This window comes from Bactrocera dorsalis, chromosome 3, assembly GCF_023373825.1.
Source record: "Bactrocera dorsalis isolate Fly_Bdor chromosome 3, ASM2337382v1, whole genome shotgun sequence".
Classification (NCBI taxonomy): domain Eukaryota; kingdom Metazoa; phylum Arthropoda; class Insecta; order Diptera; family Tephritidae; genus Bactrocera; species Bactrocera dorsalis.
In genome coordinates, this window is record NC_064305.1 from 87,866,463 (window position 1) to 87,888,500 (window position 22,038).

Sequence of the window (22,038 nt, forward strand, 5' to 3'; positions counted from 1 at the left end):
TAAAATCTCGTCTTTCCAACACTATAAGGTATGACACATTGTGATAGGCAGCATTGGAGATATACGACTACAACGACATCTATTAACAAAATACGAAAAGACTTTTTCCACTGCCAATATACTTGTACGAGTATTTAATATTTTTCTTCAAAAATTGTATTGAGTGTTTCAAAAATATTTATGAATATACCCAATTTTCACACTAGCTATGCCTCTTAATATCTTAGAAAATTTGTATCATACCATTAACTTTATCGTCGCTGGAAAATTTTTTATAGAGCCCATAAGACCTTTATAGTGTTACTAATTTAAGGAGAACCTTTAATTTGTCATAACCGCAATAAATCATCTCACATAAGTTAGAATTTCATTTTGGCATAATAATATACTTCCAAATAAGCAACAATCTAACTTTAATGCACACATGCATACCTACATACATATGTATGTGTACCAAATTTTTGTTGAAAGCCCGTCAAAGTGAGCGCAGCCCAAAACGCACTGAGCGTGAATAGCCAATTTACTTTTTAAGTGGCCTAGACATATGTATGTATGTGTATATATTGACATATGCCTGTATATGTATAGTGTTTTAAAAGAATTAATGCGGCGCTTGTAAAAATATTAGCTTATAAGTAAGCGTGTATGTATATACTAAGTACATTACCACACATCGACTTATGAATGTACGCGCCGTCATATTTACCAAACTCTTATGTGCCTGCTGGTAATTATGATTAATTTTAATTATAGTCGTTTTCTCATTGTATGGCCTCCAGTCAAGGTCATTCGAGTGTGGCTATTTGTATTATAATGCTCTTACTGCAGTTATAGCTCACAATGCACTCTAATAAATTTGTTTTTGTTTGTCTAAGCGTCTGGGCGCTTAGGCACTTCCGCAGCTGTCGTTCACAACAAAACGGCGCAAATCTGCTTATATTCTTCTGGTACCCACTCACAGCTTACAACAACAACCACGTTTATTGTCTGCTTTTCAACACGGTTATGATCCCGGGGACGCCTCCACAAGCGGTGCTGGAAAAGCGACCGAATATACTCGTGCAACTTAATTGCCCGCATTAACCCAGTTTTCTTTTAGCGCTTACGTTCATCCTTTTTCGCGCTAAATATCCTTTTACCATTCATGCTATTTCCATTCGCCAGGATAGAATGGCAAAACATGATTACGCTTAATTGCAACGCATCAGCTTACGTGACAGACACGCCGCCACCAACACCTAGTAGTCCATGCAGCCTTGCGCTTCCTCCACTGCTATTGTCTGTCGTTGTCGTTTCTGTTTTATTGTTGTTGTCATCATTATCATCTTTACAACCGAATGCCACGAACCCAGAAGGTAATCATTTGTTTGTGTTTTGGCACGAATGATTTGCCATGCATGCAACCGGACGTCTCTGGCGTGACGGAGCAGAAAACGAAGCAACTGCTGAAAAGAAAAGTCAAACACTTGTGGGGATGTGCCTAAGCGTACGAGTACGTCTGGTAACTTTTGATTGTCTAATGGTGTGTTGAACTTTGTAAACTAGTTTTGGGAGATTTGAAAGTGAACGTAAAATTGGAATAAGCGGCCTAAAATATAAAGTGGCACAGCTAAAGATTCTGGAAAATGTATGACGAAGTGTATACTATGTACATGACAAATTTCCGATTAAATTGTAGGCAGGATAGAACAGCAATAAAAATATATTACTTTAGATTACTTTAGAAACTAGTTTTCGTTACTCACAGATTGACCTTGAGCCATATACCATCTGATCAAAATTGACCCGGACTGACCAAAAATTTCGTATTAACGTATTTGAACACATATTTATTATTACCTTTATTCGCAACAAGTATATAAACGCTATCTTTTGCTTGGCCGCCACGGACGGTTTATGGGTCGGCGGCGTCACGGATGATTTTTCGATGAAAATCCGGATAATTTTCAAGTTGTTGCTTAGCCCAATTCATGAACATACGACGATTCTGGTGGTCAAGCGGCTTCATTCTTGCGTCAATTTGAGCTTGTAAGGATGTAGGCCAAAATATTTTTTCAAAATCACAAAGTCACAGAGATGCCCAAAGTTTGCTTGGCCACCACAGACAAGTCCAGACGCTGAACCAGTTTTCGACGGTTTCAAGCATCGACCGATACTGCTAACGACCGACCGATAATCTAACGGCGTCAAATCGCAAGACCTTACTGAAGAGAAATGTCAAAAAAAAATTTAGCGTCGTTTGCTGTCTCTATCGGTCTACTTTTGTAGCGTCTCTATGGGGAACTCCGTTTTAGTCCTCAGCTGTGTTGGCCTTCGGTGCCTTTGTCGAACCTTTTTTTTCAGTTCATGACATTTTTGAAGCGCCGTTCGCTAGATTGTTGGACAATTCCGACGTTATATTCTTAAACCCACACCGCGTCACCAGTAATGGCATGCTTCATACCCAATACATTAACTAATATCCTCAATATCTCAATATGGATTCCATCCATAAGAGATGTTGAGATCCTCTTCTAACTCACTAATGCCAACACGACGATTTTCAAAACGGTTGTGACAATCTAAGAAACAAATTTTATCACTTCTCTAGCGAATTTGGGTCAGTACGGATCAAATTTGATCATATGGTGTATTGTATTATCGATATTAAAAATTAATAGAAACCAAAAATACGAGCACAGTTTTCACTCGCAGCCATTTCGAAAAAAACCGCAATTTGAAACAGTACTTAATGTTCAGTACGGTTTCGTTTGAGCTTAGCCTTTCTGACTTGTTGTGTACTTGCTTGGCTTTTAAAACCCTTAGAAAATATCTTAAAATTTACATCAAAAGAATAAATTTTTGATAACATATTTTCATTTATTAAAATACATGAAAAAAATCTTACACTTAACAATAATTTTTCTATTTAAATATTCGAATTAAAAATACAGTTGGCTTATATAAACAAATATTTAGCTGCACATGATGACGGGTGCAACAGATAATTTCTACGAAAATATGGCAGCATTAAAAATTAATATTTACAACATTTACTCACTTACTTTGTAAAGAGTATTTCTGTATAGAGCAAGCAAAACGAGTATTAAAAATCCTATTATCGTAAAATATTAAAATTACTTCCAAATAGCTAGTAATTAGTACTATAATTGCATAATTAAAATATATATAATAAACAAATACCTGAACCGTCCCACTGTGCTTATGAACTGGCGGCCGATGCAAAAGTTTACACTTTAAATGTGCTTTCGTGAATCAGCTGTTAAAAAGCTTTAGTGCGAAAATGCCACTACTGCTAGTGCTGCTCCAAAACATGTACCTAATGCTGGTGAGTAGAATAGAAGTGTAACAACGAGTAGAGAGAGCCATTGGAGCTTTGCTTCTAATGGGTCACACCAACTCATGCGAGTAAATATAAACAAAAGTCGTAATTTTGCATTAGCGAGAGAGATTATGTGGATGCGCTCAAGTCAATAAATAAATGGAAAGTACTTCATAGATAGGTAGATACTTACGGGTTTTAAAAACAATGGAAATGCACTACCAGGCGATAAAAGAAATGTTACAAATTTAAAAAAGAAAATAAATTCAATTTTAAGTTAATATGGTATAAATGAAATAGATACACACACACAGATACTTACAAATGCGCTTATAGAACGATTGAAGCATTAACTTGCCAATTGAGCCCATGCATTTATATAAATGCAAACATACACACGAACTAGATAGCAAAACAAAATGCTTTATAAGCTGTGGGAATTAGGTGCCTTTGTCTGGGCGTCGAGATTGTGCGGTGTGGTGCATTTAATGTTTATATTTCTAACTATTCTGCAAGAGTTCACAGTTGCAATTGAGTATGTGTGTGTGCAGATTCATACACACATTTCGCTTCATTAACCGACTCTAACGATTTGTCGTTCTCTCAAACGCCATTCGTTGCCGTGTTCGTCTACTTAACTCAGATGACTAATACACCGATGCTCATAACTGCTTTTCCAACTAGTTTACAAACGGTGGCGCATTCAGCGCATCACAGTTAAGGTCTGACACGACGGCAGGGGCGCCGAAGCTTAATTACTTTGTATAAGTGTCTATATTTAGAGAATGAAATACGAAATGAGATCTGTTACAGATTAGATTATCAAGATTTAAATCATTTTACATTTGATGCACTTGACTATTGGCGACCAATTCATAGGCATATTTAGCAGGCGATCATTAAATGATGACATCAACCGTGCTTTATAGTATACAAATGTATATATTGTCTTTGCATTCTTCTCTCTAATATAAGCATCTATGTATGCATATCTATGAGTTTTTACACCCACAGATATATTACGTTGCCCATGTTTTAATTTTTCTTGCAAGCATGCTACTTTCGATTTTGTTTTAATTTTTCTCATCTCGAAAAGTTTTATTCTTGGCCTGAAGGTCGTCACACAGATTTGTTTTCAATGAATTTACATAAATAAATGCGAATGCAGGCAGTGACTATAGCTCGTGAGTGTCAAGTAGGCCGACATATAAGACGCATCACGACAAAATTCACTTAACTCTCTCACATTTAGAATGAATTTAGAAAAATCATAAGAGCACTTAAGCAAACTTTAGAGCCTAACCCTTTACACATTTTCTTAATAATATATGATTAATTTTAGACAGTATCAATAATTTGGTAGCTCAGAGAGAAACCAATACAGTGAACGGACTTTAGTCCCGGTGGTATCTCAATGGGTCTCCTAAATGCCTAGGTGCGTCATTAGACAACCACTCTACATACCTACCTACCTGCCATAGTTTATAATTAGTTCTTAAAAGCCTTTATAAATACATAACATTACTAATTAATTTATTTAAAAGCACCAAAAGCACCATCTAATGATGCAGCAACTTTTATCGATGTTTTCATAACGCTTTTCCTAGTAATACCTGTTCCACAAAATACATGTATCTTCAAATTCTAAAAACATTTTGATTTTTCTCTACCATCCCTAAAAATTCATAATTCTCCTCTACTGTCATACGCCACCCATCACACTCGTTCATTATTTTCTTTGTTTCTAGCACATTTGGCTTTGTTTGGCCTGGCACGGCGCAGCTGATTTTCTAAATTCCAAAACCGCCGAGGTGGTTGTGGCGCCCCTGTACTCTAGAAAGCCAGCCAGTCAAACAACCAGCGAACGACCTACACAAAAAGCCAGAATACAGACAATCTACGTGTGTTCTCTCGCCTGTGTTCCGCTGAGTAAATGAAAACGCGAAACGCTCAGCGAGTAATACCGCCACGTTCGTGGAATATCTAGGGGTGGCGAGCGGTGTGCCATGCAAAATGCTGTAGTGCGATTACAACAACAAAACAATAACAATAAACAAGAAAAAAGCTACGAAAACAGAAAACAGCAGTGACTGGTTGTATTAGCAGCAGGCACCAAACAGTCAGTGAGCCAGTGAACCAGTGAAGGCAGCAGCGCGCAGCAATTTAGTCTGCATTTGTTTTCTTTGTTCAAAACATTACAAAATTAATTTAGTGCGCAATAGAAATTATATACAATTTTTACAATTTCATTTTTACAATTGTCGATGAAAATTACGTCACATACAATCACAAGCATTGCCGTTGCTTGAGGAAATGAAAAGTGAATCAAACAAAAATATGTGAATAAACAGAACGCTACAAAGGCAAAACGATTTGAAAGAAGTGAAAAAAAATATTATAAACGCCATAAAATCTGAAATACATACACAAAAGGCGAAAAGGGATTTTCGAGTGCAATTTCGGAAACAAAGCGTAAAGCGAGAAACGAACGAGACAAAGTTATAAAACACCAGCAAAGCCAACAATTGGCTTCGCCTAGCAGCGAGTGCCCACGAATGCATTTTGCTCATATGTGCCAAAACTCAAGTGTCCACGACGATTCATCGTACATAGTGGTCGGTGTCGGTAACGATATCGTCGTCGCTGTCGGAGCGAGTGCATGCAGGCGCGGAAGCTTTCGGAGGTGGTGTCGGAGTCAGAGCAGCAGCAGCAGCCACAGCCGCTGGAACAGGAAGAGCAGTGCTTGCACTGTTAGTCGCAGTCGTAGCCACAACATTAGAGGTAGCTGTAGGAGCTTTTATACTCATTATAGCGTTAGTCGTAGGAGCCTTTGTTTTGCGGATACGGGTGCGCGTAAACGTCATCAATATGCCATCACTACTGGAAGCATTGGAACGAAAATATTTCACCGATTGTCAATTAGAGAATCTAAACGACGACGATGCAGCTGCTGAAACAGAAAAGAGCCTCATATCCATTTATATACCACGTCTGCCACCGCTGGTCAGCGTGCCCGAATTGCTGGTATTGAACGACTGTGACATTGACTGTGCGGGCGATTTCGAAGCCATAAAAGAGAAATGTCGCCGCGTGCGCGAGCTAGATCTGGCACAGAATAAGCTGAACGATTGGCAAGAGGTCTTCCACATACTTGAGCATATGCCGCGTGTGGAGTTTCTCAATTTGAGTAAAAACCATCTGGTCGGCCCAATATGCAATCCAACCACCCTACCCACGAACAGTTTAAGGAGCATGGTGTTGAATGGCACTTACCTGGATTGGCCATGTGTTGAGGTGTTGCTGGACAATTTGCCATTGTTGGAGGAATTACATCTCAGTTTGAATGACTACAAAGAGGTGCTTATCGATTCAATCGAGTGTGCGAGTGCTGGCGATGAGCGTGAGGATGATGTTGCCGTCAAAGCGGCGCATGCTGTCGTTGACGACGAGGTAACCGAGTGCAACGAGCGTAACGACAACAACAAACAAAGTGACTCACACAAATTAACCCTCACAACAATAACGACAGCTGAAGCAACAGCAGCGGCGGCTACAACAGAAACAGAAACACCCGCAACCCCACCACCAACACCCACTTCCCCCACGGGCAGCTACACCGAGCCGCGCTGTAAACGCATACAACCACATCGAAAACTGAAAACACTACATTTCACCGGCAATCCCGTCGAAAGTTGGCTCGAAATTTGCCGTTTGGGACGCGTTTTTCCCAGCCTCGAGAATTTAGTGCTCGCCGACTGTCCCATCAAAGCCATACAAGCTGATGCGGGTGCCGGTGTGCCAACGGCAGCAGGCGCAAGTGCCACCAATAACAATGACTGCACGCCCGTCTGCGAAGAAGACGTCGAAATGTCCAATAAAACGGAATGTCCGCATAAGCATTTCCACAATCTACAATTTCTCAATCTCAGCTATTCGAACATAAGCGCTTGGGATGACATCGATCAGATTGCGAAATTTCCGAAATTACACAATTTGCGTGTTAAGAACTGGCCGCTGTGGGAGCGTCTGGAGTGCACCGAACACGAACGTCGTCAGCTGTTAATTGCGCGTTTGCCGAATGTCAGTCTACTCAACGGCGGTGGCGTGATCAGCGCCGACGAACGCGAAGATGCCGAACGCGCTTTCATACGCCACTACATGGACAAGCCCGAATGGGAGCGTCCGAAGCGTTACGACGAATTGGTAGCGAAACATGGCAAACTAGATCCGTTAGTTAACATAAATCTTAAGCCTGAGAAACGCCTAAAAGTATTCATTACCTATAAGGATAAGACGGAAACGCGCCTGCTCGACGTCTACTGCACTGTGGGTGATCTGAAAACGAGGTTGGAGAAGCTGATCGATTTGCCAGCAAATAAAATGCGTTTGTATTATGTTGATCAGGATTTCAAGGAGTTCGGACCGGAATTAATGAAATACCCCAATAAGCGGCTGTACAGTTATAATATACAAGCGGGCGATGAAATCATTATCGATGAGAAGAAATAAGCGCAGGCGGCATACCTATTCTAAATATACACATACACATATACACGCAAACATAAATACACTTAACGACTTTATTGCAACTGAATATGATGCGATGCTTTTAATTATATAGGACAATGTAAATATTTTGTAAAGTTAATATACGAGTATGTAGTTTTAAAGGTACCTTGTATTTGAAAGGAATGATAGCAACAACAAAAACAAAAACAATGCGCTATTTACGAAACAAACTGCTGTGGTACACAAGCGTGCTATATGAATTAATATATGCGTACATACATACATACATACGTGTCGGTGTGTATGTACGCGTGCGTATGTAATATACAAATAATAATAATAAAATAAAAATTGAAAAATTAAACTAATTTTTTATTTCTTTGTTTGCTTTTTATTGCTTCGCATAATTGATCAGCTTCAGAAATTGATTTGCGCAACATTTTAGCAATTCTCGCGATCGTGCGCATTAAGGGGCGTAGCGCTGTCGCAAGGGGTGCGAGCAGTGGCGCTCACGAGCAATGACCATACTAGTACTGCAGCAATAAAGTTAATTCCGTCTTCTTTGTTGTTACATACATGCATACATACACTTATGTATGTTTATACATGTGAAGTGAGTGTGTGGGTGCTTTTCAACTTGTTCGATTCTTTGTTTGTCAATAATGATTTGCAGGCGGCAGATCAATTAGGCGTTACAAGAACAAGTGTTATGCCAACAATTATATTATTAAAATATTATAAAATATGCATTTTATGTAGTATATTGCGCAACATATGTATGTAATAGTTTTCAGTCAATGCCGAACTTGGCACATCAGCTTCATAATTGTTAGATTCAACCCGGTAGGAAAATTTAGAAACTATAAGAGCTAAAGCAATAAAATGGTTTGAAGAGGATTGCGATTTTTCTACTGAAAAAAAATATTGTAAATATGTTATAATACAGGTATTGTCTTCTTTAAGATGCACATCTCATGGAACAGTCTAAAAAAGACGATTTTTTTTATTAAGAAAACATAGTGCATTAAGGGTTTACTTGGATTTCCTCGAGCAAAAAAGGGCTTACTTTTAATATTTTTTATATAAAAAATTAAATAGTTTTTAATTTTTTTTTTTTATTATGCCAAATAAGCACATAATTACGAAGAGTTTGTGATATTTTCAAAGGAATATGTTCAAAACACGCCCAATACGACGTTATATCCAACGATCCCTCGAAAAAAGGTGCCTCTGCGTTGACAGCAGAATTTCTTACAGGATCATCAGAAGTATAAAGAAAAATTAGTTGTTTTTATTAAGACCATAAACTAGGTATTGGACGAAGGAAACAATAAAAAAGTGAAAATTGTATTTTGGGCAAACGTTTTTACAAAAAAAAGCAAATTTTCATGAAAATTTGTCGACGCTTTTATTTAAGTGCTTATAACTACAAAAAAATACTTCACCCAAAACCTTGTAAATTATATATTGAAGACCTGTGTTGAATTTTATTAAGATCGGTTTAGTAGATCGCGAAAAATCTTGATAACCGGCTTTGAAAACTCAGTATTTCAAAACTATTACTCGGATCAACTTGAGCATTTACGGCTGTATTCTAGAGATGTTACAGAATTAAATAAGATAATAAGAAAATCCCATGTAATCTCTTAAATGTTTTGAATTTTTAAGAAAAGGTAATAAAATGAAAAAATAAAGGTCTTCTACTTCACTCATCTACTGATCTTTTTGGATAAAACTTACAAAATACTCTTAAAAATATTATCTGTACAGTGATATATGGCTGAAAAGAAACTAAAAGTTGACAAAATGGCGACGTTAAGAAAAGTTGAATTTTACTCAACAATTTTGTCAGTTTTGACCTGACAAATTTGATATTTGAACAGATCAAGACACTTAACTAAGCACTACAGCATGTTCTAAAACAAACTATAATAACGAATTATTTTTATAGGTGGGCACTAGAATTAAATGAATTTTTTATATGACTATTACTTTAGTTTTTCTTTTGTCATCTTTTCCCATTGTTATCGCTTTTGACGATTTAAAAAATGTTAAATTTTTTGTTGAAAACACAATCCAAATTACAAGGTGTGTTCCAAAGCAAACGGGACTTAAAAAAAAATAGAACAAATGGTTTTTTCGGCAAAATCAATTTATTTTATTCAAAATAGTCTCCTTCTGCTTCAAAACAGCGGTCCAAAAGCATGTAGAACGTGTGTTTTAGCTCGTTGGCCGGTATGGCCGCCAGTATGCCGATGCGAGCCTTTTGAATGGCCTCTACGTCTGCATACCGCTTTCCTTTCATGTGCAAATGCATTTTTCCGAAAAGGAAAAAGTCGCACGGTGTCATATGAGGTGAGTACGAGGAGTGGTTAATAATTAAAATGTGATTTTTCGTCAAATACTCCGTTTACTGATGTCCTTCGAATGTTTGATTCTGAGCAATTTTTGGTCGTCAGCCAGTTTGTGCGGAACAAACCGTGCACACACCTTTCGTAAGCCCAAATGTTCGATAAAAATGCGATAAATCCATGTTTTGGAGATGATCAATTCCATTTCCATGAATTTCAATGATGATTTCGGCTGAGTTTTGATGAATTCGCGCATAGTTTCGATGGAATTTCCGGTGATCTCGGATTTTGATTGGCATTTATGTCCTCACGACCACTTTGAAAACGTTGAAACCACTAGTACACTCCTCTACAGGATGGGCAATCATCGCCATAACTTGTTTCATCAATTGAAACGTTTCGGTAAAAGTTTTACCAGTTTTAAAACAAAATTTAATGTTGGCTCTTTGTTCGAAGCTCATTTTTGCACCGATAACACAAACATATTGACACTTAAAATGCAATAACGCACCAGTCGACAAATAGATGGCGCCACCAGGGGGCGCTAGATTCAAAAAGTCTCACACGTTTTAAAAAACGAGTTATATAAGCTCTGCATTCCTACCGGGAATTGAAAGCTAATTAGATACATATAAACATCTGAATGTGTGAAATAGAGCTGGCACGTTCATTGAAGCCGCGTTTTTATGGCAATGCGCTTCTTCATTGTGAGCATAGTAATGCGGTACGCATACGATGATCGGATTGTTATATGCGTAATTTTTATTTTACGATTATTAGTATTTCAATGACCACAAATAATGTTGAATTCAATGCAGTTAATTGTTTTTGCTTTGGTATTTTATACTTACTAAAAAGGTATTTTTATACCCTTCACATGGTAAATTAAGCTTGCCACGAAGTTTGTAAAACACACCTTATATAGTATATAACAGATGTAGCCCCTTATTAAACTGAAAATTTTCTTTTCTTTTTCTCCTCAAGGAGCTGCTTAATAAATGATATATACTGCTGTAGGACATAGTTGCCATATAAACTGACGGATTGTACTCGAGTTCTTGTATGGATTTTTGTACAAGACATCTTCATGAATAGATTCTTGTCCAGGGCAGGGCTACAAGCTCCGAATATATTGTTCGAATCCGACTGATATAGCATATATGTATGTAAGTAGCTGCCAAACCCGATCAAAACCAAGATAGAGCTCTTCTCATTCTCAATGAGTTATGAGAAATATACCTGTGAAGGGTATATGCGATGCCAGTTAATTACTACTGCGTAAACCAATACAACCGGTTTGTATTTCTTTAGATCATAAATGTCAAGCAGATGTGGTTAATAGAATATCCGATTTTACAACCTTTATTTTGGAATTCCTAGATCTCTAAATAAACACCCTACACAACTATTAGCTGCTTCTTAAATAATCATGGGTATGTGCTCCTGAAAGTGCTTCCTCTAAATACAGCGTTGATATGGATCTGTCAACGAGTCTGCTAGCTTTGAAGGCAAACCGTAGGGAAATAGATATTTCGTATTTAATTAAAATCACCTTTGGAATATATCCCAGTAATTAATATATATCTAATGTGTTAATAATTATATCTTTGTTATTACGATTCATTTATCATAAAACTAATAAGATTAACATCAATAGGAAGAAGGGTAAAAATTAACAGTTGCCTGTGAAAAGAGAAAACAAAACCTACCGTAAACATTTGATAGAAACCCTAAATAAATAAATAATTAACAAATTATTTGTTAGCTCCATGTATTTATTAATAAATAGAGAAACCATAATACCAAACGCAGAGTTGCCATGTTAAGAAAATTTTAATATGGAAATAAACTGTTTTTGAGTAATTTCAGTTAGAACGACCAGTGAGTAGTTTATAGAGTTACTTCTCTTAGAGCCTCTTCGTGGCAGATAGGAAATATAAGAAGTCAATAATTTTTTTGAAATACAACATAAAAGATATAGTGAGCTTCTTTACGAATGGGTCAAAGCTTGGGGAGAAGGTTGATGGAGGGGTTTGCTATCAGGAGCTCTCAATCAACTCCAGCTTCAAACTTCTTAACTATTGCAGTGTTTTCCAAGCCGAGGTTGCAGCCATCAAAGTAGCAAAAGGTCTGCTGCTCCGGAGGGCAACCTCCTTCAGAAAAGTGACCATTCACTAAGATAGCAGAGTGGCGATACTAGCTTTGTACTCACTTACAGTGCGTTCAAGGTTGTTCGAGGAGTGCCTAACCTCGCTATCAATAGCATCGAGTGCGTTTGTGATATGGACAAAGCTGATGAGCAAGTAAAGACCGCTATCGGTAAAATGAGAGCGGGTCGGTACTCCAGCACTGGGTCACCATCGGTACATGCGCTGTCACAAAAGCCCTTTCTCCCTAGTTGTGGTGCTTTTAACAGGCCATTGCCCTATTGGCGTCCATGCTAATTTGTAAGTTCGAACACTTGAGTTCTTTTATTCTATGACTTCACAAAGGACCACATATTGTAGTCCACGTGTCATCTTCGATCAGTCATCTAACCTAAGCTAACCTAACATACATAGATCAAACTTTTGTCCCATATACTGATTATTTGACTTAATTAACAACATTTAGGTATTTTTCAAAACTAGCCTCTCGGCAACTCTGTCAAATTCACTTATTGACTTTAAGTAAATATTAGCTGCACCAAATACTACTATGCACATTTGTAATGATCACAGTTTCTATTTCTTCTTGCTTCTTGCTTATCTAAGCAAAAATTCAACCAAATCTTATCTTCACGCTAATAACACGCCTTCTCGCACAAACAACCACTTCGGTACTTTTGTAAGAGTAAAAGCAAGCACAGTGAGCGTCATTCCCCGACGACCTCGTCATTTTCCAACTCGAAGGTGTTAATTGAGTTGTAAACTTAAATTTGCATGTTCCATTAGATACGAAAAATTACTATTCCCAAGCGGTTAGTCGCGTACGGTCGACACAAGCTGATGAGGTGCGTGACTAATGAGCTCCAGCAACAATTTGGCAAAAGTCTACAAGTGCAAACACATCGCTTTACATTAAACAATAAAAAAACGAAGAAATATACCAACAATTGCGGGTTTTGTGTGTATTTTTGTTTTGGTTTTGGGTGCCTTTCAAATTGGGCTTATTTGCTTTACGGCCGATTTGAATTTACTCGCCGTTTAACACTTGCATTTTAAGGTAAATAACTGTCAAATAATGTGATGTATTCTGAGTAGCTAAATGAGCCGAGCTTGGCTTGGCGAAAAGCGTAGCTTTCAAGTCGCGCACAAACTGTCGTATGCTTCGGAGTTGCATTCAGCGCATTGCGGGTGTATTCAGCAGGGATCGTTTTACATTTGTTGTTGTGTTGTTGGAGAAACAATTTACTTTAGAGAAGATTAATCATAAGAAGCAGTGATGCGACATGGATCCCGACAATGAGATGATCATTTTCTATGAGAAACGCTTTCATTGGAACCAAGCAAAGCTCTTCAAAGGATACTCTATGGATCTGTATGAATGTTGATTGACAAAGCGCATAGCTTAGCCACAAATTCTATATCTAAAATAACGGTTAATTGATTGATTCCTTATTAAATTTTTGTTATTTTGCAGATCATGTAAGTCCAATCCAGCGAACGGACATCTTCGACCGCGAATGTCACTCATAGGGAAGCCGCTGACCTACAATCGCGGCACACGCCGTGACGCCCGTTATAGGCGGTTACAAAGTCGTGTATATAATTTTTTAGAGCGACCGCGCGGTCTGCCTGCAGTTTTGTATCACATCATGGTGTAAGTATTGTCATAATTGAATTCCATTCAATCATTTTTTTGTCTATTTTATTACATTTCATTATATGTTTTTGGTTGGCATTTTCCTTGGCAAGCGTCATGCTTTGAATAAATTACGTTATGCCGTTCATAAAATTTTATTCCTATATCAATGAAAAACTTATATACTCACACATCGTACATACATATATACATACATATACCTCAATCGCTTATATGAGTACTGTGCAAATAGACCGCATAACGTTGCGCAAGTCCATAAAGTAATTTCATATAAAATCGTATTTTTTATCTTCTCTCTGTTCATAGGTTTTTTATGGTATTCACTTGCTTAGCTTTAAGCGTCTTCTCCACGATCGAAGAGTACGAGAAAGATGCAATTTATATACTATTTCGTATGGAGATATTAGTAGTAATATGGTTTTCGTTGGAGTTCTGTTTCAGGTGAGTCATGATTTTTAATGAAAATTTACAGGTGATTATATAGTGAATATCGCCGGCAGCATCTAAGTAATTGAGCGTGGAAAATTTTTTCGTGTCTACGCTTATTATAATAAAAGTTACAACGCTACTTATTGGTTATAAATAACTTAGTTAAAGTCAAATCTCTAACATTATTCCATACTATATAATAGTTAATCCATACTATATCTTAATTTTTGCTTTCACAGAGTTTAAACTTAAATTATCTGTCTCGTGAGAACTGTCTTTTTGAGTAGCTTTCCTATCTCAGCATTTATCAAGAGCTCTGTAAGCCTTAAGTTACCCTAAACTCGTCTAACCTTTCCATTTATGATATAATATGATAAAACCTATAAAACACCGTTCTTATATCCACCATACTTTTTAACTCGACAACAAATCATTAGCAGTTCCAGTTCTTCTTTACTTTTAAGTTAAGTTTAAAGTCTTTTGGGAACCTTATTTTCCGATATGGGGATCTATAATTATATTGGTGTGGGTTTTTCCAAAATTTTCACTTTTTAAGAAAACACACATTCAATAGAATTATTCAAAGTATTGCCACCTGAAGCTATTACATTTTTCCCATCTCTCTGACAGTTTGTGGATTTTATTTCAAAGAACTGTAAAAAACCGTGCCAGCAAAGAATGAATCAAACAAATTTTTGATACACTTTTGGGATGTAAACCGTATTTCAGTGAGGGCGTTCTGAAACGACTGAATAAATAGTAGTCAGAAGCTTTTCTAATCTCACTAAATAAAGGACATTACGGAAAGTAGTAGAACTGATTTTATTCCGCCGATCAGTTGTCTCCGAGCACCTGGAGAGTCAGGACAAACATTTTCGCGCGACGTGCTTCTGTGAGTGGTGCAAGCCGAAAATGAAGCGTTCGTTAGAGCAGAGGTACGTGATTAAATTCTGTGTGGAACTCGGTAAATCTGCGACAGACACGTTCGATATGATCAAACAGGCCAGATGTTGCTTTAGTAAGAAGTGGTGTGTTTCGGTAGCATCAGACTCTTTTGGAAGGCCCAGAAGAGGTCGCTGATAAAGACCGGAAGAATTAGCAAATTCAAAGTGAAAACGATGCTCATTGTCTTTTTTGACATCAAAGGCATCGTCCACCATGAATTTGTTTCTCCTGGACAAACCGTCAACGCCAAGCTTTACTAGGAAGTCCTTAAGAGACACAAACGAAGGATCATTCGGGTCCGACAAGACATCGCAGCCGATTGAAAGTTGCGCCAATACAACGTCTCGGCTCACACCGCCGTTCTTATGAACAGCTACCTAACCGAGGCCGCCATCCCAACGTATCCGCAGCCGCCCTACAGTCCATATGTGGCCCCTGTACTTGTTTTGTTTCCGTGCATGAAAAGAACGATGAAAGGTAGCAATTTTGAGACGACAGAGGGGATCCAAGCAGCATGCACCTCGGCTCTTAAGGCTATTCCGGAAAATGCCTTCCGCAGAAGGAGCATATTTTAAAAGCTTTTAAAGAACTGTAACGATTGCTTCAATACATTTTTTTAAATCGACTCAGTCCTATTACTTTCCGGACAAACCCTGTATCTATATAAGATCCAACATAAATGCCTAATATGTGAATTTTAATTTTGCTTTAAAAAATACATTCGTTCCACTCTTGAACGTCGAACATTTTTCGCTTGTGCGGTGTAACCAAAAAAAGTAGGTTACTGAGCATTACTTATAATGGACATAACCAGGTTTTGAATAGCTATAAAGCACAAATATATTTCTGTAATATAGTTAGTTAAGGAATGTGATATTCTCTTGAGGACGAACTTAGCGCTTCCGTGTTTAACCTTGACCCAATTGGCTTATTCTATTAAAATGACATAAAAACTTTCTTCCTAAGCGTCACGCTCAAATTAATTTGCTTAAACTCCACGTAAGTTGTGCTTATCAACGCTTATGATGAACATGAGTGCCTTCCACAGGTGTGTCTAACTGTAAAGGATGTGTTCGCGAAGATCGATTACACGCCGAGTGCAGTTGTAGAAAATTACAACAAAAACAAAAGCAACACTAATTCGCATTAGTTGTTGAAAGTACTGCTAAACTGCACCTACCTTACAGGTGGGTGTTTCCGGTAGCCACAAATCCTTATAAATACGGAAATATATATATTGCTACAACAAAAATGCAAATACAACAAAAAATGCTAAAACTAATTACTATAATTGCTTTCTGCTAGACACCACGCGCATTTTATTCATGTTTTTTCGTCTTCTTCCTTTTCATACGCCCGATGCTTCCCGACCGTTCCCGTAAACGTCAACGCATGCACAACAACAACACACAGACTGTGGTCATCCGGCTGCCGTTCACGTTATCAAGGATGTGTGGGACGTCTGAAATTCGTGAAACGACCCTTTTGTATTATAGGCAAGTCAAACACCAACCGTTTCAACTAAATTAAGCCAAAGCATGAAAAAACCGTTAATTAATTCATATCCTTTTTTGTTTGTGTGTGTGTGTGTTTTTTTCCCCCACTTTGCAGATATTATAACAATAGCCGCCTCGTCGGTGGTGTTGGGCATGGGCACCTCGGGTCAGGTGTTCGCAACAAGTGCACTTCGGGGGCTGCGCTTCTTTCAAATACTGCGCATGGTGCGCATGGATCGTCGTGGCGGCACGTGGAAGTTGCTGGGCAGCGTCGTTTACGCACATAGACAGGTGAAATATTTACAATTTATTGACAATTAATAATGTATTTTCAAAAATTAGCGAAATTTTAATGAAAAATACTACATTTTTAAAAAATAGATTATTCTACACAGAACATAAAAATATATATTTTTTTTTTAACCACTTCATATTAATAACATTTCTTTTATTTTCACTCTCTTTCACAGGAACTCATAACGACAATGTACATAGGTTTCTTAGGGCTAATATTTGCATCATTCCTCGTTTATTTAATGGAAAAGGATGTCAATAAAAAATTTAGTAACTTCGCACAGGCGTTATGGTGGGGTGTAGTAAGTAAAATTATACATTCTTCGTACATAACTTAACACCTGTATACTAAAAATATATATTTCTTTACTTAAGATCACTCTGTGTACAGTGGGCTATGGTGATATGGTGCCCGAAACGTGGCAGGGCAAATTAATTGCGTCCTTCTGCGCGTTATTGGGCATTTCGTTCTTTGCATTGCCAGCGGTAAGTCCAATAGAGTATATGTATATATTATTAACCGGTATGTCGCCCGTAAAACTTATTCCTTACGAGCAAACAGTTTTACAACTTGCGAAAACTTAGTCAAAAATATGACTTAGAATTTTCGAACTGTGTCTAACAGCAAGATCGTGTCATTTAAATTAAAAAATCGTCTCTCTCATACAGAAATTAAAGATTTGGCCTCGCAAATCTAATATCTTCAAATAGCAATGACCAATGTTTATATGTATATCTGAAGCCTCGATAGGCATTTTACGGTGGTCCAATAACGTCAATTCCGACAAATAAGCAGCTTTTTGAAGAGATATGAACATATACAAGATTCTAGATTGATATCTCAAAAACTTAGAACCCTTTGCGCATATATAATATATTGTGACAACAAAGTACCCGGAAATTGTAAAAAATGCAAAATATTTAATTATTCATCAATATTTATCTGTCGACTTCAAAGTAATCCCCACTTGATGTAATACAATCATGCCAAGGACTTTTTCAATTTTCGAAACGTTTTTCATAAACACTGTTGCGATGGCCTTCAGCTCCTTCAGCACATTTGGTTTGTATCACTTCGATCGACTGCAACGGGTTCCACGGAGAGGCAATTTCATCTTGAGGAACAAGAAACAATCACACGGAACTCATTGCATTTTTGGGTTTAAATTCGATATCAGTCGTGGATCGATAGGATGGTGCATTGTCATCGTGTAAAATCCATGAATTGTTCTTCCACAATTTGCGACGTTTTCGACGGATGTTCCTACGTCATCGCCTCAAAACGGGCAAATAGAACTCTTTATTGACCGTCTGTCCCTCCAGAGCAAATTCATGATGCACCAAACCACGAACATCGAAAAAAATTGGCATCACTGTTTTTTCCCCTCCATTCCGATGACTGTTGACTTATCATGCATGTCAAACTCATAGACCCATGAATGTGGGATCGGAATTCGCACGGTCAAGCACGTTCAAAGAGACATGTTTACGGTACTATTTTTGGAAAAAAAATTGTGTTTTATCGAATCACGTTTCATACCAATCATTATATTTCTAGATGAAGTCAAAAATTCATGAAACTAGAATTCATGCAAAAGTTCATCACCAAATGAAATCGAATTTTTTTCGTTCTACATTTCTAATTTCTAAATATCTCCGTACTCATTCAAATTTTGCGCCGCAGACTTTACATATCAAAACAATTACAAGCGTACACTTGACATTGTGCGGCAGCATCGGCCGCCCTTATCATTAAAAACTATTTTATGTGTGTACTTGAAGATTTAGTTTGAGCATTTTACAAGCACAAATATTTTTAGCGTTTATGTGCGTCCGTCAACTTACACATGTGCCCCATGTAACACACTTTTTTTTGGGTACACACTTACTATATATTTTATATTATATATGTATGTATGTATGTATTTTTAGGGCATTCTTGGCAGCGGTTTCGCCTTGAAAGTGCAGCAGCAGCAACGGCAAAAGCACATGATACGGCGACGACAGCCGGCCGCCACGCTCATACAGGCCGTTTGGCGTTGTTACGCCGCGGACGAGCATTCAATATCGATCGCCACCTGGAAAGTACACGAAGTGCCTTTACCAAGTCCGCCCACCTCGTAAGTAAACAACACAAACTTACATATAAGCAAAAACTAGCAAGTTTTCCACAAAAAAAACTAAAAAAGAAATAGAAAAAAAGCTTTTTAGGCTTAGATTAACTAGTGAGTGCATTTATGTGGGCATGCTCCAGACTGTCGCTTAACCGCTTTAGAAACTGTCAACATACTTTCCACTTTCCTAGTCAAAATGGAAACCTAATTGTAGTATTGCTGGCGAAAATATACCTATTTATACCTACGTAATAACTCTATTTGGCGCACTCTAAAATGTTCCCTCAACACACAAAAGCGCAATTTTAAATGCGTTCTACGGCACCAGAAACACGTTTTCACCTTACACCGTTAGCGCACAGCCAAGGCAGCACAACAACAACACAACCACCGAAACGCTTCACTTGTGCGCAGCAATTTTTCCACACACCACTGTACGCAAACACTTACAGCACGTTTACACTGAACTGAAATACGTACAAACGACATTTGATCGAAAAAAATGTTAAATATGTTACAAATTTGATTACACAAAACTTTTATTGATTTGTTTGGCATTAAGTTTTCTCTCCAATGGGTTACAACAAATAACTACAACTGTGTATATATATTTTTATATCTATTTTGTTTTTACAGTTCTGAATATTGGGATAGATTATTTAAGAATTTAAGTGAATATAGGTAAAAAAAACTATTGAATATCTACTACATATATACACCAAACCTCGTATGTACACCAAAATCAGCGTACACTTGAACACGAACTCTTAGAGCTACATACATAAGTGCCATAGAACACACAACCCAATTGCTCAAGACCCCCAACACACATGTACACTTACTTGCTAAGGCGCCTTAGAACTTTATGTAATACATACAAACATGTTTAGCTAGTCCATAGCAGTTTCAAGCATATTTCCAATAAAAAATATACAAACATGTCTCAATGTGTACGCCTAATGTCAATAATTGAACATACAAAACATAACACTTTGATAAAAATTAAAAAAAATATATTAAAAATTTGTATACTTTGTAGTCACTAGTGTAGTCCCGTGTAACAATGTCAGTGTTACTAATAACTCACTCTAAAATCATACAAAACTACTACTTTATGTATGTATGTAGCGCCTACATCCTACTTCCGATTCTATGTACGTATGTATGTATGTATATTTTTCTATCAATTTAGACGAGCTTCATCTAGCTTTAAGCACAATGCCTCATTCGTAACGCGTCTCCCAACCATAAGGCGGCACCGCAGCCAGAATATGCCACCGCGCGAGGTAAACACCATTATACCGCAAGGCCCGTCAAAGATCACCAAATACACGCGTACAATGCGAGAGATTAATACATCTGTGGAGAATTTGGGTATGTTTTAGTAGCCAACAAAAGCCACTAATCCAATCGTATGTAATAAGACACACACCTTGCTTGCACCACTAAAACAACAGCAATTAAAACATACATACTTACATATGTCATATTCATCATAGCAACAAATTTCAAAAATTCATAACGGCCAAAACGTGGACGCATCATCTCAAGAGTTCATACATAAATTCACCAAGCAAATCACTACTAAAATCACTACTAACTAAATTGTTACGAAACACCACAAGGAAGTCTAATGGTTACTAATAAGTACTTAGTGGTTTCGGCACACTTTCATTACATGCTCATTACTCACATTACTTGCGAGTACCAACTGTTTTTACAAATAAACGCTATCGTTTTTTTCGTCTTAGATATTTCGTTTCAAAAATTTAAGTTTGCACATTTTCAAGTCTGTAATGATTTTTAAAACAAAAACGTATCGAATATGTTGGCAAAAATTTTTAATTTTGTCAGTTACGCAGGGTTGCAACAGCAGTGCGGGTTTTGCAGCATTTCAACTCACTCCCTCAAATATTGTTACGACACAATTGTAACTGTAGTAATCGTTAATTCGTATGCACTCGTGTCACTAACGTTAATAGTGTTAGTAGTGTATATCTACATTCATTAATGTTGTTGTTGTTGTTATTGTATGAAAAAAATTAAGTAAATAAAGTGATTTTTTTTTAATTTTATAAATTTTGTACTTTGTTTATGATTTTCTTCATTCAAGTTAATTGGTTAATTGGTGCCACTTTGTTCCACAGTACTTTTTGTTGTATTTTTTTATTACTTTCTGCTGCCTTCTTCTGTACATTTCCAGAAATAATACAAAATGGCAAAACTTTAGATCCCTGTTTTAGTGAAGATTCGGTGGTAGAAACAAGTGTTTTGAAAAAGAATTCCGATGGTAAGTGCAGTTGTTGTCAATTTCACGTCATTGCATTGGATGTTGTCGTCTAGTTGTAATCACTTCTAACCAAAAAACAATAAACAATAAAATAACAATAATAATAATATTATATTAATTAAAATAGTTGAATTCAGTAATATAATATACAGGGTGCATGGGAATAATTTACATTTGCATACATAATTCTTTACAGGAAAATCATGGTAGACTTTTGGCCGTAAATAATTTTCCATTTTTTGAAAAGCTTTACATAAGTACTCGTTAGCACAGTGCCATATGTTGACTTGGCTTTGACAATTTGATATTATTCGAAATATAATCATATTACATTGTCTGTTGCTCATAATGTAGTCCTCTTAATAATTTTGCCTCTTATGTGTTACTTTATATATGTTTTAGTTTTGTATTTTGATGTTTTCTTACAATGCCAATATACACTCAAAGTTATGTTATATTTCCAATTCTCTTACTACATACATAC

General features: G+C 37.1%; 2 protein-coding genes across 11 annotated transcripts in view; both read left to right on the forward strand.

Moving 5' to 3' along the window:
* Positions 1-22,038, forward strand: part of LOC105229487 (potassium voltage-gated channel subfamily KQT member 4) — a 61,981-nt gene that overhangs the window by 32,297 nt on the left and 7,646 nt on the right. For 2 of the 10 annotated variants that reach the window (XM_049451856.1, XM_049451858.1), the window contains exons 2-11: positions 13,804-13,983; positions 14,293-14,427; positions 16,774-16,856; positions 16,972-17,147; positions 17,327-17,452; positions 17,526-17,636; positions 19,083-19,270; positions 19,901-19,945; positions 20,457-20,638; positions 21,468-21,554. In XM_049451856.1, coding sequence (XP_049307813.1) covers positions 13,847-13,983; positions 14,293-14,427; positions 16,774-16,856; positions 16,972-17,147; positions 17,327-17,452; positions 17,526-17,636; positions 19,083-19,270; positions 19,901-19,945; positions 20,457-20,638; positions 21,468-21,554 — 1,270 coding nt within the window. In that variant the 5' untranslated portion in view covers positions 13,804-13,846. Of the gene's footprint in view, positions 1-12,791; positions 13,387-13,467; positions 13,702-13,803; positions 13,984-14,292; positions 14,428-16,773; positions 16,857-16,971; positions 17,148-17,326; positions 17,453-17,525; positions 17,637-19,082; positions 19,271-19,900; positions 19,946-20,456; positions 20,639-21,467; positions 21,555-22,038 lie in introns of those variants that run through there. The other 8 variants (XM_049451857.1, XM_049451853.1, XM_049451855.1 and 5 more) reach the window with 8 other exon arrangements.
* LOC105229420 (tubulin-specific chaperone cofactor E-like protein) lies at positions 5,315-8,199 on the forward strand. Its single transcript, XM_011209702.4, has one exon. It carries the CDS (start codon positions 6,191-6,193, stop codon positions 7,829-7,831), a length of 1,641 nt encoding a protein of 546 aa, XP_011208004.2. The 5' UTR covers positions 5,315-6,190; the 3' UTR covers positions 7,832-8,199.

Coding starts and splice junctions, on each gene's coding strand:
- LOC105229420 (XM_011209702.4), top strand. CDS start 6,191: ATGCCATCACTACTGGAAGCATTGGAACGAAAATATTTCACCGATTGT.